Source organism: Leiobunum rupestre, chromosome 1 (assembly GCF_980474605.1).
Source record: "Leiobunum rupestre chromosome 1, qqLeiRupe1.1.hap1, whole genome shotgun sequence".
NCBI lineage: Eukaryota > Metazoa > Arthropoda > Arachnida > Opiliones > Sclerosomatidae > Leiobunum > Leiobunum rupestre.
This window is the reverse complement of record NC_143384.1, coordinates 8,360,208-8,379,426: the sequence shown is the minus strand read 5'-3', so window position 1 is coordinate 8,379,426 and position 19,219 is coordinate 8,360,208. Positions and strand designations below refer to the sequence as shown.

General features: G+C 37.7%; 2 protein-coding genes across 2 annotated transcripts; one reads left to right on the top strand and one right to left on the bottom strand.

Moving 5' to 3' along the window:
- The first annotated feature begins 766 nt into the window (after window positions 1–766).
- Window positions 767–1,480, top strand: LOC149960536 (uncharacterized). The gene has a single exon (XM_090181134.1). The coding sequence runs from the start codon at window positions 767–769 to the stop codon at window positions 1,478–1,480; it is 714 nt and encodes a 237-aa protein (XP_090037260.1).
- A 12,662-nt stretch (window positions 1,481–14,142) lies between these two features.
- Window positions 14,143–14,757, bottom strand: LOC149960535 (uncharacterized). The gene has a single exon (XM_090180898.1). The coding sequence runs from the start codon at window positions 14,755–14,757 to the stop codon at window positions 14,143–14,145; it is 615 nt and encodes a 204-aa protein (XP_090037024.1).
- Window positions 14,758–19,219: the final 4,462 nt, after the last annotated feature.

The window sequence follows — 19,219 nt, the reverse complement described above, 5'->3', positions numbered from 1 at the left end:
CATTTCAATATAGTAGTGCGTAAAGAACACTTATTCCTAATTTACTTTAATTGGGGGCGCCATATACACATTTTGAACCGGGTGCCACAAACCCTCGGTACGCCACTGAGCGTGACACCTTAGGAATATTTCAGGCCCCCTCAACTGAAAAATCCTGGGGGGCGATTATGTAAAAAATCGAATGGAAATTTGTTGTAGATAACCGATGAAGATTGTTTAACAACACAGCGGGTAAGATAACAAAGCCACGGAGAGATGTTTTTTACTTTACCTCTCCGCTTTAGAGAATTGGCGAAGCTGGAAAAGACAAGTCTGTGACGTCTTGACGGTTCGAAGCGTATACAACGTTGTCAATAGAAGTCCTACGGAACCGGTACGAACCGATGAGACAGAGGCATCGTTCTCTGCAGCCCTAGAGAAATACCAAGTTGCATTCAGTACAGCCCGTACTGTCATCTGGTCAGCGTTATCCCGGAAGGTCCAGAGCATGATTGCTGATTGTGAAACACCAAGGGAAATGTGGAGTAAACTACTGGAAATTTTCGAACAAAAGTCGTCCAACCGGCTTCGGAAATTACTCGCCCAACTGATAAAAACGACGAAAGCTCCTGAAGATGACATGGCCACCCATCTTGCACAAATGCGTTCCCTATGGTCAGACATCTTGATGACAGCGAAGATGGAAAAGGACGTTTCATTTGATGACTGTATTCTGATCGCCTGCATTTTCGAGTCATAACCTCAAGACGAATACCGAGAGTTTGGTATGCTCTGGGATACATTGCCTAAAGAAAAGCAGACGGTCGCTGAGTTGGAGCGCCTACTGATAGGCCGTTCAACACGTGGTGGAAACGCCTTTGAAGAGTCTTCTGGTCTTCTAGCTCGCCGAAGAAATGTCAAAAACCCTGGCAAAAGCTCAAGAGGAAATCGACCGAGATGTTTCAAATGCAAAAAGTTAGGACATCTCTCGCGGGACTGCACAGGAGGGAAGAAACCATCCGGCAATCTAAGAACTGGAGAAAACAGAAGCAACGCTGGCGCCGACAATGGCGGTTGTCTTTATGCGGAAAATGGCCTTGTTGCTCATACTACGGCAGACACTGTCTGGTATTTCGACTCCGGAGCTACGCAGCACATCACCAATGACGCTACGAAGTTCATTCAGTTCTGCAGGTTTGACAGTCCAGCCACTGTACCAGTTGGGAACAAAGCTCAGATGACAGCGGACGGCGAGGGTGACATTCGCGTACGTTTTATTGATGGAAAGTCCGTTCGTCACGAGGTTATCCACAACGTTTGGCACGTCAGCGGTTTGGCATGCAATGTATTTTCTATAAAAAGCGCTATGAAACGAAACTGCAACTTGGAATTTCAAGCCACTGAATTCTCCTGCGGCCTGTATGGGAAAATAAAGGGAAGACAGCATCTACGTCTTCCTGGGAGAGTCGAATCACTGTTCCGGGTAGATATGACTGTGTAGCAGCCATCGAGTTCCTTATATCTTGCCACTGGTCGAAGAAACGAGAGAAAGGTGGACCTCCAAGTCTGGCACGAAAGATTGGGCCATCAAGATAAACGACATGTAGCAGCTACTCTGAAGAAACTCGGTTACGAGATTATCAATCAGGAGACTGATAAGCTATGCGAAGGATGTATCTTTCGAAAAATGACTCGACACAGCTTTGGCACTCGGTTAGATAAAGCCACGAAGCCAGGAGAAAGAATTCATTCAGATCTCTGAGGGCCATCACCGACTCCATCAATGAAGGGCAAGCTCTACTATCTTCTCTTCAAGGACGAGTATTCCGGCATTCGTATCACATATTTCTTGGCGAAGAAATCTGAAGTCGTGGATCGTTTCAAGGATTTTCTCGCATTCTGCAAGAACCAACGTCAATGATGAGTTTCGCCGAATAACGACACAAGAAGTTGGCCTGAAGCATCGAACCTCAATGCCATACACTCCTGAGCAAAATGGAGTAGCTGAACGTGATAATCGAACAATCATGGAGTCTGTACGTGCAATCCTGTATTCGAAACCCAATCTACCTCCAAAGCTGTGGGCTGAAGCTGTCAACACGACGACGTATATTCTCAATCGCACAGCCCCAACTCGCATCAAAGGGAAGACACCGTACGAACTATGGACTGGAAAGCCGAATCCATCAGTCAAGCATTTACGCATTATTGGAACCGATTGTTACGTTCATGTGCCAAAGGAGAAGCGAAGGAAGCTGTCTAAGAAAGCTTTGAAAGGCATTCTCGTTGGTTATGAAGATAACATGGATGGATATCGAGTCTACGTTCCAGAGCTAAATGACGTCATCCGATCTCGAGATGTCAAGTTCGATCCTGAGAAATGTATACTCGAAACCAAACCTGAAGAACGGATGGATGTCTCTAGTCAGGGAGAGCAGAGTTCCGACGATTCGGATTCTGAAGACGTGACATCCAGATCCGTCGATGATTCCGAAGACGTGACATCCAGATCCGTCGATGATTCCGAAGACGTGACATCCAGATCCGTCGATGATTCCGAAGACGTGACATCCAGATCCGTCGATGATTCCGAAGACGTGACATCCAGATCCGTCGATGATTCCGAAGACGTGACATCCAGATCCGTCGATGATTCTGAAGACGTGACAACCAGATCCGTCGATGATTCCGAAGACGTGACATCCAGATCCGTCGATGATCGACTTCACGGAAGATGGCTCAATTTTCCTTCATCAGAGCGCCTATCTCGAGAAGGTCTTGGAAAGATTCCATATGCTTGACCGTAAAGCTGTAAAAACACCAGCCTCTATGCCAGATACCAGCGAAGATGGCCAGAAGACATTCGAAGCTCAAACGATGTTCGCTTCCGCCATTGGAAGCCTTCGGTATGCTGCAATGGGTACACGTCCTGACATCGAGTTGGCCGTAAATCGTACATCGCCGGCTATGGCAAACCCAACAGTTGCAGACTGGAACGCCGTGCAACGTATTTTTCGTTATCTACGAGGAACGACAACCCTGGGTCTCTTGTTCAAATCGGATGATACATCGGAACTTGTCCCCTACTGCGACGCCGATTATGCCGGATGTGAAAAGACCAGACGCTCAACCTCGGGAATTTTCTGCCTGATGGGATCCACGCCAATTACGTGGGCAAGTCGAAAGCAACAGTCCGTTGCATTATCTACAACCGAGGCTGAATTGGTTGCCGCCACAGAAGCAGCGAAAGATATTGTCTGGATCAAAGCCATCAAAAGGTCCATGGGCATTGAAAGAGAAAAAGATATTCCAGTTCTGCGCATTGACAACGCCGGAGCTACCAAATTGATTCGGAATCCAGAATTTCATCGCCGTACAAAGCACATCAACGTCCGTCAATTCTACGTGAGATAACTGATCAACGGTCAGATTGATGTCACTTACGTGCCAAATGAAGAGCAGTTGGCAGATATTTTCACGAAGCCATTATGTGCTGAGATATTCACACGCCTTCGCCAAAGCCTGAATCTCCACGCATTTAACCATATCTTCGTCGAGGGAGAGTGTTGAAGATAACCGATGAAGATTGTTTAACAACACAGCGGGAAAGATAACAAAACCACGGAGAGATGTTTTTTACTTTACCTCTCCGCTTTATTGTCATATTAGTTTTTAAATTTTTTCCCGCTCGGGTTTTAATATAAAAACCTTTTACACTGCGTATCATGTAACTTATTCTCATTATTTTAATATATTAAACCAGTTTATCGTTTATTCGAGTCCATTGATCATCACTGCGAAGCGCTGCTGCTATAAAACTTCAACAGAATTCGATCTCGATACCCTATACCATATCGAGATCGACGTCGACAATTTGCATTTATTTATGCTTATACGTAATCTTTACCGAATACCATTGGTCGGGATCTCGAAGTTCGAAATATAGTTTTCGATAAAAAATTCGGCTATTTGGAACAATAGCCCCGCCACATATTTCCCACTTTTCAGTTCCACCTTACTAACGTATTTATTAAGGGGAACCTAAGGGTGCAAAAATTATTACCCGCAAATAATTAATTTTAAAGATATACTAATTTTAAAGATGTAGAATTCACTCCGTGTCGAAGAGAGCTCGCCGTCGCTCCGTTTTTGCCCTTTCGGAAATCATCCTTTCTTTATTTGTTGGGAGTGGTAATGGCACTAGTTGAACCACAATATTTGCGAAATATTCTGCTGTTGTAGACGTGGGGTCTAGCGATTAAAATGACGGTGCCCGAAACAAAAAAGAAACATTTCACAAAACGGATAATACGGTTTCATTTTCGGCTAACCATGCCTGATACCGGGTCTTCGCGTAGTTCCGCAAATTAGGAAGATTCTAAGGCTATTTTTAACAATAGGTACTTTTGGTTTTTGATTATTTATTAAGGTGTATTATTTGTCAAGGATTACAGTAATTCAAAAAGTTTTAACCGCAATTTATTATTTAGAAAGATATGATAATTATAAAATTGTTACTTGTCAGCAATTTTTACCTCGTAAAATACGACACATTTCGAGATTTCCTATCGAAATACGAGATTTTAGAGAAGTGTCCAAACCAAAAATGTTTTTTTTACGGTGAATTCAATTCGCTAGATACTAGGTACGCTTTCACTGGATACGATGTCCGTAGGTGGGTTTAATATATGCACTCAGGAGGAGGGAAAACTCCTTCGTGTGGGATCGATTCATCTCTCAGTCGCTCTCCCTTGTTTAATTCGCACCGAGGGGCTGATCACTTGCCGTAATCGGTGTACAAGCCTGTAGCTTTGACTGTACTAAAATGATTACGTAACTGATTACAGATTTAGCATTACCAAAGGCTGTACTCATTTTTGTACTCCCGTAATCGGTGTACAGATTTTTAGGAAATGGTTAGCCCCTCGATTCGCACCACAAGAGACTATACTAGGTACTGTCCTCTAGGTCACGTTATAGATTGCACAGCTTGATTAGCAAGAATGGGGCTGGGGTGGCGCCTCGCACCCCAGCGCTCGAGCGAAGTGAGTGCGCGGCGCCGTCAGGCGTCAATACTTTGATTTCGAGTCCAGTTTTACTTTTAGCTTACACGTACAAAAATCTCGAAATATGTCGTAACAATTTTACATTTATCATATCTTTCTAAATAATAAATGGCGGTAAAACTTTTCGCATTACAGTAATCCTTTTGTTTTTTAATGTTAAACATTATTTTTCGGGAATTAGTACTTTAGGAGATATAGTTAATGGGTTTTATATATTGATCCATGATGATAATAAGAACGGGGCTGGGGGGGCGCCGGTCCGGCCCCCAGCACTCAAGCGAAGACAATGTATAGTCTTCGGGCAATCTTTTAATTAACTTTATAAATAAAGTTTTGCACCATTGGAATCTCCTTAAAAAGTACTTTAAGGGGGGTCGAAAAAAGGGAGAAAAGGCACTGGCGGGGCTATTGTTCCAATTTGCCGAAAATTCGATTTCGAATATTTACAGAATAGGCTCCCTGGCTACGGGCCTGGATTACCCCCTATGTTTAGGCATTCACTTGATTCAGCATGTTAATAATAGCAGTGCAATTCGAAAAGCTACATTTTTATGAGTCCATTGGTCTGGAGACGTAAACTTAGACGTCTAGCACAAAGGAACCAAAATTCGTAACTACATATAATTAAGGGCCTTAGAAACGTTAAATCCGGTACTGTCCAAAAAATATCACTACATATCGTTTTGTATTTGTTCGGTTAATTATTATGTACTACAAATGAAGATTTCTTTATTTTCAAGTAGGAACTATTAAAAATTAAATTAATTAATATTATTTGGCCAAAGCAGTATTAAATATCCGGACTGCGCATACGATGCAACGATATGTAACCCTTCAGGTTCATTTTCCCCCGCATACTTACATATTTTAATTTTTTTGTGTTTATTTACTTTTGTTATTACGTTTTCCCCGCACTCTTGACCCTCTAAATTTACAGTTTTTGTTAAGTATTCGTAAAGCCCCATACGTCAAATTTCTAAGAGTTCCGAGCTCTATTTAATGAAACTAATCCCCGTGTTAAATATAAATTTAATTTAATGATAAACTAAAAACTTAAATAACTTTTGAACCATACATACAAATTAATTATTGTGTATAAGCCTTATAGAACTCGATCAAACCCCACGATAAAATAAAAATTAAGATAATTAATTAAACCATTCTCTCAATACAAATTATAAACTAAATCCCTGCCTTCAGCAATACTAAAATTAATCTCTCGCTAATTAGAGTGTTTTTCTCTCGGTCACAAGACCATGGTGCAATACATTCAGCGAACTTTCCCAGCCCAGATTTTCCATAAAACTTTCCGAACTAAACCAGTAAAGCTCCCTCAGCTCACAGCGATCCCATGAAATCATTTCAAGTCCACAGGCTTCATATTAACTACCAGGTAGCGATAACCCAACAAAAGCGCTCGTTTTCCAAGGCCGTCGCCACAGGGTCAAGAGGGCGCCCGGACGTTTCCGCTTGGAGACAGAAAATCGGGAACATCGAGACTCTCTGGCATCCCCCCCCCCCGCAACCCCGAGCGACCTTTCGTAAATCGGACAACGTCACCACCGCATGACTAGACACGAGTCTTAAATACACCAATGACCTAAGTAAAATGGGAGGTCACCAGTTGCTTTTTGTTTCAACCCCGCCCCCCAATAATCGGAACAAAACCAAGAGACAGAGCCCCAAAAAGACAGAACGGACAGAACGGTAGAGAACTGGAGAGAACTCTGCTTTTGGCAGACCTCGACAGAACTGTACAGAACTCTGTTTCTCGGGCAAGAGAAACCATGTCGAAATAAATATAAAATAATGTGCGATGAAGTCGCGCTTAAATATTAGTTTACCCTCAATGCAAACCACATGATCGGAACAACCCTCAATGATTGCCTAGATGACCCACAGCCAGGACATTCCGATCGGAAGAACATAAGCCGTGCAGTAATAAGTCTGAGAAGCGTAATGCCCTCAACACCCTCGAATCACCTGTTGATCAGCCAAAATCTAGACGTTCCGAGGGAAGAAAACCAGATGACCGAGACCGATTCCTTAGCCTAGCCGGACATTTCAGACTGAAACCCGAAGTACCTACGCCCCCGTCAGCTTGTGAAGTAAAAGAATATAGGAAGAAAACCGCAATCCGGCCGCCAAACCGTAGACGAGTAAATAAAGAGAATTAAAGAAAAGTGTGAATAAAGAAACGCGTAAACAGCAATCCCCAAAGACGTTCCGTTCTGTGAAGTGCGTGTGTCGGGCATCTTACGTAAACGGAGAGACGACAACGTAGCGGAGGACACCGAAATAGAATGATGAGTAGAATTTCCATCATAAACCCCCCCCCCCCCCCATTGTAGAGTGCCCAGGGTCGAAATACGAAGTAGCCAGTGAAAGTAGAGAAAAAGGTTTAGAAAGAAAGCTTAACTCCACGCTATTGTTTGAGAGAAAGGTTTAAAGCAAGCCCCCTCGAGGTTGAGAGTTTATTTTGCTTCGTGTATTTATACAGTTCGGAATATATTTTTTAGTTCGCATTGTACCCTTGTTGTACCCATTTTTGTTTAGTTTTATTGTGAGTTAACATTGCTATTGTGTAATTGTAGTAGTTTAATTGTAGTGTTTATTATTTAGTGTAAGTGTATATTTGTTTCTGCTCCCGCCGACCTTTGAGTTCAAGATGCCTGAGAATAGGGATACTGGAACTGATCCCATAGAAAATAGTAAGCGACAGTTTCATTAAGTAAAATATGGTCAAAGAGTGAATATTTTCCTGTTTTATTTGTCCCTCTTATGTTGGAAAAAGCTAAAGGAACCATAGTAGAGATGGCCTAACCATCACTAGAAGCAAACTAAAATTATCCCCTCAATCCCCCCCCACAATTTTGTTAATTTGTTTTGTATTTTAGTGTTATTTTTAAATTTGAGTGTTAAATAAAGATTTTGGGATTGATTAACGACAAAGGGTTTCCATTCTGAATTCGAATCTCCCCCTCTTTTTTATTTTTTTCTTTTCCCTGTATGTAATCCCCTCTCTCAGATTTAATTCACTCCACGATAAGGCCACGACTCGCATTTTGTCGCCATCTTCCCCCCGCCTTGGTGAATTAATATCTTTGAGCAAGGGCTAGGAATATTTCTGTGAACAATCAATACTCACGATTCAGTAAATTTCCTTAAAAACCTTAGATATTAAACACCATTCGGAAATCATGGCACAAAAGTTTAACACCGATTAGGCACCTAGACAACAAATTGATGAAAACTTAGTTGATAAGCCTGCAATATTTGGGTGATGGCAATTTATCCGGCTTTACGATGAAACTTTTAACTATGCTCCTTTATTTTCTGTCATAAAGTTGTCTCCCGGCGTGAATCCCCTTAGGCCCGCACGACATAGCGAAACGTACCCACCCTGAGATAGATAAAATGGACTCTGCCAAAGACTGTCATCAACGCGTTTTTCTCGTCAAGGCCGTTTGTTTAAATATACGGCGAGACGGGCGAAGAGTCTCCGTCTCCGCCACTTAACAATGAATAAAGTTATTTCAGTTATTGTTAGGTAAATATAAATTCAATACTGCCAAGATGTATGTTCACAATCGAACTAAATCTAATTTAATTTCTTTTTAAATATATGGTGTGGTTATTTGCTAGATCTATATTATTTTGAAGTTGAACCCGAGAATACACTCTCCATCGAAGAACGAAGGTAGATGACCTCAGAAAAAACAAGAACATAAAAACGCGCGAAAAGTGTTTTAGGCTTTGCAGGTTAAATATATATCATTGACTAAAATTAAATAGGGTCTCGAATTATGATCCTCGAGCGAACAAGTTATGTGCTCAATGAAATAAGCTACTTCATCCGGCTTAAAGTTTAATTTTCTAAATGAGATAAGGTAAACTATGTTACTAAAATGAAAATAAATTAGCGCACATTCCAAAATAATTATATAAAAATGTTCCAAAGAGATATTAGTACTCCGGGCTTATCACTAGATGTTTTAATTTGAGTTTAGAACGGAATAATTAAAAATAGATATGGGGAAATAACCGTAACAGGTCAAAAAATTAAATATTTTAATATATTGTTTAGCATTAATAGGTGGCCGCTTTAGTTGCAACTGAAGCCAAAGCGTCATCCGGCTTTCAGGTTAGAAGGCTCGGGCTAACCCGCGAAATGGGATAATACAAACTATTTTACCAAAACTAGCCTTTTACGCGCTCGGTGCGAGCTTCTTTAACTGCGCCCTTGAAAAATGTTCTAATATTAAACGGCTCTGACAATAAGATGAACTTCTGCACAAAATTGCCATGAAGAATGTATATTCTTAAATTATCGAACCTAGATACATTATTTATCGAGGTTAGAAATTTCTCAAGTATAACAGTTATTACTTAATTTTCGTAAAATATATGAAATCCAGGTATTTGTATATGTAACAAATGAATCTAAAAAATATCTTTAGGGTGGCTCGATTTGCTCTAACCAGGCTTTTCTATCAAAAACTTTTTGAGATATAATTATGGAGTTTTCAGGGTATAGGTATTTAGTTGGGAACGCTTGAAATTGTAAAATACAAAACACTCGAATACGTTTTCACGTTTTTTTATTAATTTTTTGACCGCTAGGTGCTAGGGAACAATTTTCAACGAGAAAGTTGTAGATTATACTTCAAAACCTAAAAATAACGTTTGTTCGATCACCAACGAACATTTTTGACTTAGATAATGAGGTCAGCAAAAAAACGAGTTCACCATAGCAGGCCTAAGGGTTCTTTTACAATGCTTAGTTAAATCATGGATAGTAGATTTTAGGGGATCGGTAAAAAGCCTGGTTTTTAGCTCCCGTAAGCCAATCACACTAAGGGAGTCGGCCAAGGTTATTTGAAAAAAACTAGTATCGCTAAGAGTGGACGATACTGTTCGAAAAAAAAAAGATAAACACGAAGTACATTTTTACGCCAAAAGGTATTTTTTCAGGTTTTATAGATTAAATATGATATACTAAATATCAATTGATAGTTTTTATTGAATTAAAAAACCAAAATTAAAAATTACTAAAATATAAAGCGCAAAAATTTACGTAACAATATCAACCGCATTATATTGCCATTTTGAAAGTTTAAGATCACGTGGTACAAACGACCTCGCAAGATTCCCTCGGAGTCTCTCGAGCTGATTGATACGCGGGGAGAAATAAAATGCACTGTGGAAGGGTATCGAAAACCTGTCCTCTTAATTTACTGTCCATGGTTAAATTAATTGTTTGTGAAAATAATATGTCAACAAACAAGTGAGTTAAAGATAGGCTGGTTTAATTAGACGTACTATATTTACAAAACATGATTTTTCTTAGTTGATTTTTATAAAGGTTTAATTTAGTTTTAGAATTTAAAACAAAATAACCCAAAATGCCTGAATCTTGCAAGTTTGCAAAGTTCAACAATGCCTATGTATTCCGCTTTAAATCGATTGAGCATATTATAAAGTATATATATACCAATTTTAATGTTTTTATCACAAAACACACGATTTTTTCAACATGCGAACTGACTATGTAGTGCTGCAGGTCGTACTACGGAGTGCTTACTAGAGTTCGACACGAATCTCTGGACAGTTGGTAGACGTAGTGGCGTTACCAGCAATTCGTCCGGGGGAGGAGGTTGAAATATGTGAATGTTAAGAAGGGGTTGAGAAGGGGGTGGAAATTTAGTACAGCCAAAAGTAAGCTCAAGGGGGGTTTGGACATGGAAACCCCCTTGTCTACGTCACTGGGTAGACGTCATAGCGACAGTAGTTTTATGGCAGCCTGAATACTTCACTATAATCTGGCATAGGGTACCACAGAGCCACAAACCAAATCTTATCCAAATTGAAGAGCAACTGTATGAACACCCCCCCCCCCCCCCCCGGTACGCCGTTCCATGTTAAAATTTTGGTGTCTCTCCCAGAAAAAAATCTTCGGTAAGCCACTTTATAGATATATCATACCACAATAATAATAATAATAATCAGCTAGGCTAATACCCAAGGCACCACCTAAGGCCTAAGTCATCTAGCGACTTTTATAGCCTTTAATTCAGGTGGCCGCGTTACAATGCGTAGGAGGGTGTTGGCAAGCCCCATCATGTTACGTGAGCCCACAGCTCCCTACACTTACTATTAACGTAAGCCTCGATCAGTTTTTATGGAAGGGGAAACCGAAGAACTCGGGGGAAAACGCCTTAAGCCAGTGGGGAGAGAACTTGCAAACTCAACGCAGGAGTGGTTTCGAGTTTCCACACTTGTGTTATAAAAGCAAACGGTCTTAACCTCCCGAATTCCTGATAGACAAATAATCAAATATGTCATGGACCAATAGGTCTTTCCATAAAATGTTTCAGTCCGGATGGGGGGAAAGAAAACTGTTTTTGCAAGGACGATTTACATTCTTCTTGGTGTTTATTCTCCTTGGATTTTACTCTAGCTCTTCGTGTTTCGTCGGCTTTAAAGTCAAGGGTGAAATTTGTTGGAGTACCCTAAGCCTTATTTTTAAAATGATAACTAATGCATCAATTAGGTAGGTAATTAATGTTTATTCTATAAAAATATCATTGACATATCTGATTTTTAATTGTATTTTTACAGAGTCGAATCAGTTAACTTTACATAACCAGTTGGAAACTGGACCAAGCAACTTAAGGATTTTTCTAAGGATTTCAATGAAAATCACATAAAAGAGTATTTTACAAAAGATAGGGCAACAAAACATTTTCAAAATGGATATAAAATGTTCAAGTCTGGAAAGGTTTACAACGTTTTACTTAGTGTTGAAAATGAAGATACAGCTGACTTCATCTATTTAAAAAGCAAAGTGCAAGCTTCTTTTACTTTGGCTCGGAAGTATCTGACCTCAGCAAAAATGTACAAAACATCCGGAGAAATATTATCTGGAATGTGTGAGTGCAAAGCAGGAAAGGGCGGTGTGTGTATCCATGTGGCTGCACTATTATGGTAAATTTTGGATTGCGTTCGAGAAGGTAAGAAGTTCATGCCTGAAGACACAGCTCTGTGACCTCAAAGAGTAGAGGCTGGGGTATACCGAAAACCAAGGGAAATATTTCAACCCATAAATTTTCCCAACTCTATTTCATCAAACATAAGCCATCAAAGTCAAGTGAAGCCCTAATGCAAAAGGCAGACAAAGTTAAAAAATATGCTGCTATTAAGAATCTTGGTTCACAAGATGATATTGACGGTATGAAAAATAGGCTTGACTAACTTCATAACCGGTATAAAGCTATTTCTAAGCGGCAAATGTTTTCAAAAATTATCCTTGAAAGGAATTTCGTTCCCGAAACCTTGAAACTACTTGACGGTGCAACTTTAGAACCAGCGCAGGAAGAAAATAGGATATCTTTGCCCATTTCAATTTTTGAAACACTACAATGTAGTTCAACTGTGGTAGAAATAATTGAAAAAGCCATGTTGGTAACCCCTCCACATCTAAAAATTACATTAGACGTAGCTCAAACTTTGGAGTTGGAAACCAAAGCCCAATCCAACTGCGAGTTGTGGAAAAATGAACGTAAAGGTCGATTCACAGCATTAATGTTTGGAAATATTTGCAAGAGGAATAAAGAGGTCAATGAGATTTTTTTGAAAAGGCTGATTCAGAGTCCAGACCTATCTAAAAATAAATATTGCATTGAAGGATTGGCAAATGAAGATACAGCTGTAAAAAAGTATGAAGATATTAAAGGAGATGTGAAAACCTTCAAATGTGGACTATGCAGAAATCCGGCATTTCCGATGTTGGGTGCCTCACCAGATAGATTGGTTTTTGACCAGACCATTGAGCAATATGGATTAGCTGAAATAAAAACTCTGGCCAAGTGTAAAGAATTAACAATTAGCATCAAAGAAGCCATAGAAAAAAAAGTACCACCAGCTAAATATTTGAAACTAAATGAAAATGGTGAGATTTTTCTAGACAAGAAACACAACCACTATTATCAAATCATTGGTCAACTAGGAATTACAGGACTGCAGTGGTGTGATTTCATTGTAGATTGCGGGGATGAGGAACTTTTTATACAACGAGTCAAGTTTGACGATGACTTCTTCAAAAACAGTATTTTACCAAAGGTATTAAATCTTTTTAGTGATAAAATGGTTCCTTTTTTAAGAAAATAATAATAATGCCTTTCCTAATGTATTTGATTTTTCCTATTTTAAGGAAAGCCTAAATTTTTAATGTATTTGTTTGTTCCTATTTTAAGGAAAGCCTTGTTAATGTATTTGTTCCTAATTTTAAGGTGGTGATAATTTGTGATAAAAATAATTGTCATTTAAAATGTTTATAAAAAAATGTAAATGTAAAATTTTTAAAAATGAATTTCGAAGGTTCGCTTTAAAAAACGTACCTGTATTTAACGAGAAATGTTCCTATTTTAAAGGTGGAGGTGATAATTTTTGATAAAATAACTAACTCATAATGTAAATATAAAATTTTTAAAAGTGAATTTCAGACGTTCTCTTATAAAAAGTACCTGGATTTAAGGAGAATTGTTCCTATTTTAAAGGTGAAGGTGATAATTTGTGAAAAAATAACTAACTCATTTAAAATGTTTAAAAAATGTGAATATAAAATTTTTAAAAATGAATTTCAAACGTTTGCTTATAATAGGTACCTGAATTTTAGGAGAATCGTTCCTATTTTAAAGGTGGAGGCAAAAATTTGTTATAAAAGTAATTTCCATTAAAATTTTTCAAAAAATATAAGATTTTAAAAATGAATTTCGGAGGTTCGCTTACGAAAAGTAACTGAAATAGGGAGATTTGTTAAAGGTGGTGGTTATAATGTGATAAAAATAAACTTTAAATGTGTAAAAAAAAAGTTTTATTTGGAAGGCTTTCTACAAATCGCTACTCGAGACCTAAGGTCAGGGTAACACCTGCTTTTGGAATTAAATCCAAAATAATACAAATTTTAATTGTAATTCTAGATTTAGGTTAAAAATAAAACTTCCTAAAGAACAAATGATTAATACTTGGCTCTAAAGATAAGTCATTTAAACTACACTTCAAAATAAACGCGTTAAAAAAATTATCTTTATAGTATTTATGTATCTAGAAGAGGTTCATTACAAAAGTTATGCAAATAATCTGATATTTTCCATACTTTCTCGAGTTGCGAACTCATGTTGTTAGCGAAAACAGAGTTTAAAAGGTGATATTTTTTAACAACCCTTATAACACGTTCAACGTGAATACGCCCGCTTGCAATGTCTCTGGTCTTTTTTTCATCTGCCAAAGAAAGCTGCGGTCTCTTTTCTAAAAATGGTGGAATGTTTAGACCACCATGTTTATCCGCTAACAACTGTTCTATCGAAAAAACCCTGTCTGCCATTACAGTATCTGATGGTTCGAGTAATTCCACTATTCCACTTTGTTCGGTAATCTCTTTATCAGATATCCTGCCTTCGAAAAGGTCCGACACAAAGCTCACAAAACCATTTGGGGTAATACCAATCAACCCTTTTGCGGTATTATGATTTTTATAGGACGACCATGTATCACTCTGCGTTTTGTAATCGTTTGGATTTTGTATGAAAAATTCTGTGCAATCAATCACGCACCGAGTGGAAGGGTACATTCGCTTAAAAATTTCAGGCATAGTTTCATCCACAAGAGCTTTTGATGGCCAGATTGGTAACTGTGTAAGTCTTTTCTCCATAAAGTCAAACCACGTTATGCTAAGACACGACACTGTTGACACAGAAACTTCACTAATCTTTTTAATGTAGTACTGGTGTTTATTAAGAATTGTATTTAATAAGTGAGCACCTTAACAATCTTTATAATAAATCAGTGGGGACGTAATCACACCTTTATTTGTTGTGTTTGTCAAAATATGATATAATTAATTTTTGGTTTTATTTTTAATTAGTTTGGCTTCTCATTAGATTTTTTTGAGAAATTTCATCTATACTCCCATATTTAAAATTTAAAAGTGGGGACTTCAATAATCTTCTTAGTGTAATAATGGGGACATTGAAAAAGTCAAACATTATCCCAAAAACCGATCTCCACTCTAAAAACGTATCTTAGCTAGAGTTTATTTGTTTATTAAGAATTAAATTTTATAAGTGGGGACTTTAACGATCTTTATAATAAATCAGTGGGGACATATTCACACATTTTAGGTGTGTTTGCCCAAAAAAATGTATAATTATTGTTTTGTTGTCTTTCTTATTCGTTTGGTATCCAAATAATTTTTTTTGAGAAATTTCCTCTATACTCCCATATTTAAAAGTAGGGATTTTAATATTTTTTTAAATGTAGTACTGGGGACATTAGAAAGTCATACATTCCGCCAAAAACTGATCTCCACTCTTTAGAAGTTTTCTTAGCTATAGCTGATTTGTGTGCAATAATTATTCTTGTATAAGTGGGGACTTTAACAATCTTCATAATAAATTAATGGGGATATATTCACACCCATATTTGTTGTGTTTGCCAAAATATTCTTTATTATTGTTTTGTTTTCTTTTTAATTAGTTTGGCTTCTTATTAGAATTTTTTGAGAAATTTCATCTTTACTTCCATATTTAAAATTTAAAAGTTGGAACACACAACCAACTTCGCTAAGACTAAACAATAAGTTGGCTGTACTTTTGCTTTTTCCGCTAAGATTTCCCCAAACATTTTACACGAAGCTCGGGTTAGGCTGATTTTAATTTATTTTCGATACTAATTTAATGAATCATTATTGCAACACTCATATCAACTCTATAATATATATATTATATAATAATATATTTTACTAAACAAAGTACTAAGCGATACTTCGAAATTCTATCATAAATTTTAATTAACATAACGGGATGTCGTATCCTTAAAACGTTAATTGCCGTATGAACGTACGAAATCCAAAAATGGAAATATTGATATAAAACGATTAAACACGTTGTTTTGTATGAATCAGAACTGAAAATACTTTTCTTTAAAAAATTGAAACAAATGAAATCCAAAGTAAATATTTTATAAACAAGAATTCATAATTTAATTGTTTGTTAAAAGTGTAAGTTCTGGAAATAGCCAAATAAAGATCGAAGTTTTACCGCTTTTAATATGACAAAAGCATTTTAAAACCAGGGTTCATATAAATATAAAATTGAAAGTACAAATATTCGGCACAAACAATAAAACAATAATACCATTTGAAACTAACTATATTGCTAGATTAGCTTCTTTCGATTGCGGTTTCTTCAAAGTTGTTCAAAATAATGTCAAGTTGTATGTAATTTCCTCGATAATTATGATGAGAATTGAGCTCTAGAGCCCAATGACAACGAGAAGGAAGTAAGGCCGAGCTAGGTTTTCCGGTGTGGTAATTTCCCCCGAGAATATTTGGTCTTTGTCGGTGATGCATCTATCATTTATCTGGAAAAGTGGTTTATTCAAAGCATGTTCTATAATTCCTGAGGCAAAAAAATATCGAATCCTGAAGAAAATAATTAAATAGTTTTTAAGTAAGACTTCTTGCATGAGCCATTCAACTTTAAAATATCAATAATATCTTTGCAAACACTTTGAAAGGATCAGAAAGGACACGGCACATCTTGGGGTGGCGGAGTGGATAGCACTTTCGCCTTGCAGCAAGATGAGCTGTGTAACTCAATGATTAGTTTCGGCAGAGATTTATTACACAACTTTTCCCCGTTTATAATAACAAGTTGAGATTTGTTTTTATAATCTTATTCTATATTATTAATAACAAAGGCAAGAAATTATTTGAAATAAAAGGGCTTTTAAACATGTGTTAAAACAATAACTCTTCGCCTACCCGTTTACAACAAACGACAACGTCAGCTATTAGGAAACTATTAGTATTAATCTGCATGGCCTGCCAGTATTTAGTGATAAAGCAGAATTAGTAAAACAGAAATAGTAAGGATAGATTTTTCTAAGTAATTTTCTCTGCGGCTTTAGTTAAGTGTTATCATATTTTTATTTTCTTTATCTACGCAGGTTTAACGCCGAAATTGCAAGCGAATGCTTTTACCGTCAGAACTACCGACTAAACCCTATTCGTTGTGCTTCCCAAAACAGAGCGTCGTATTTGTTTTCGTTTAGTTAAATATTGAATTCTGGCGGTCGTGTGACTTTAGACGATTGTGTGATTAAAGTGGATAAATAACAACGTTTGATTTGTAATGGTGTGACTTGTGATTACACAAAATAGTTCATCATATGTATTCTTATTTATTAAGTATTCCTTTTTGCTATGTTTTATTTTATGGCTATTCTTTAATATCTGGAACAACAAAAGTAGAACTGATGAAAAAGAGGTTTTATTCTTTGATCAATACTAACAAGGAGACGACCCGAGGTGTAACCCACCGGTGAATTAGTAGAAATTAACGTAACTTCAAAATTCCCAAAGGGAAAAAATACGCTGGGCTTTCGTTTTGCCATGGCAACCGAAAAGATTTTTGACAACACCAAATCCAAATTTCTCTTTAATAGTAAGTAGAGTAAAATGAGTATTGATTGATACATTTTGATATTCCGTAAGGTATACGAAGATACAATTATTATATGTAGACAAAACTAATGAGTTTTTATTATATTATAGAATAATTAATATTTTTTCAACGGATTTTTGCCCATTACAAGACTCGTGTCAAACATTGTGAAAATAACATTCGAGCAATTTTTGGAGAAAAATCGCTCCAAAGTAACGATTCCTACTTAAAGGTCTACCCAAGAATATTACGGGGCTGGGGGAATTTGGGGTTTTAAGGATGGGGGGACACTTGGATTAACGATTTCACCGCGTTTTACGATTTCATCAAAAAGGACCCTTTTCGGTTTTCGACGACACGGAAAATCACCGTTTCACGGGGTTTTACCATCGCGCAATCATCACGATTTCGTGCCAAAAAGGACTTGATTCGCGCAGGGTAAACGCAGTCGGCGGAGCGACCGAGACCATTTTTGCGCCGAAAGGAGTAAAAAACCCAGCACTCGAGCGAAGTGAGTGCGCGGCGCCAATACCCGGAAGACATTTTACGTTGTATCAGTCAACTCCAAACAAAAGACATAGTAGAAGTTGTAATTCTGGTTGAGCTTAGGTTAGGTTAGGTTATGTTAATATCGACTTGGACAATACTTGGTGCGTAAGACTAGGAACTGGCCTCTAGGTCGCGTTATAGAAGACCCCTAGCGATAGCGAGAATGGGGTTGAGGAGGTGCCGCGCGCCCCTATCTCTCGAGGATAGTGAGTGCGCGGCGCCATTAGGCACCAATACCTGGAATACATTTTACGTTATAAAAGTCAACTCCAAACTAAAGACAAAGTTGATGCTGTAATTCTGGTTGAGCTTAGTTGGACAATACTTGATGCGTAAGGCTTGGTACTGTCCTCTAGGTCGCGTTATAGAAGGACCATAGCTATAGCGATGATGCTGTTGGCTAATATTAGCTCATTGGGTTCATTTTCGCCCATTTTGTCGAAGTTGATCAATTTTGATTTTTTTAGTTCGTTTACATCAATTTTGTTTCCATTTTTCACATTTTAAAAATTTGGAAATTTGTTAAAATTTCTCACAGGGGGGTTGGAGTCAATCAAAATCCCATATTATTTTCAATGGGAAAATTTCAATTTTTTGTTGTAAAAAACATTTTTCGTTGCCATGGCAAAACGGTTGCCCATTGAATAAATTCCCAATAAGGTCTACCAATCCGCCGAGTTTGAACAAAATCGGTGGGTAAAACCTCGGGTCGTCTCCTTGTATGTTTGGTCCACTTTTGACCACTGATACTGGACAAACTATAGGAGCTATGGAAAAATGGCAATGGCCGATTTTGCTCCTTCGAACAAGCTTAACAACTGGTTTTAATTTGGAAAAATTATGTCGAAAGCTAAACCCCATTTACGAAATGCGAAGTCCTTTGTCGCTGTTAAGAAAAGTAGCAAATGGACTTATAAGACTATAATTAGTCTTAGAAAATATTTCTCTAAGGATTTAAATATTTGGTAAGTAAATCTGCTTAAGCTATTAGTACTGGACTTTTGGAAAGGGGAAGCCGTAATTATTATTCAGACAATGGCTAGGTTAGTTAGGGTTAAGATTGAACTGTTAAGTTAGGTTGGTTTCTTCCGCGCAGGGTATACTAATAATAATTTACTT

Coding starts and splice junctions, on each gene's coding strand:
- LOC149960536 (XM_090181134.1), top strand. CDS start 767: ATGCTCTGGGATACATTGCCTAAAGAAAAGCAGACGGTCGCTGAGTTG.
- LOC149960535 (XM_090180898.1), bottom strand. CDS start 14,757: ATGGAGAAAAGACTTACACAGTTACCAATCTGGCCATCAAAAGCTCTT.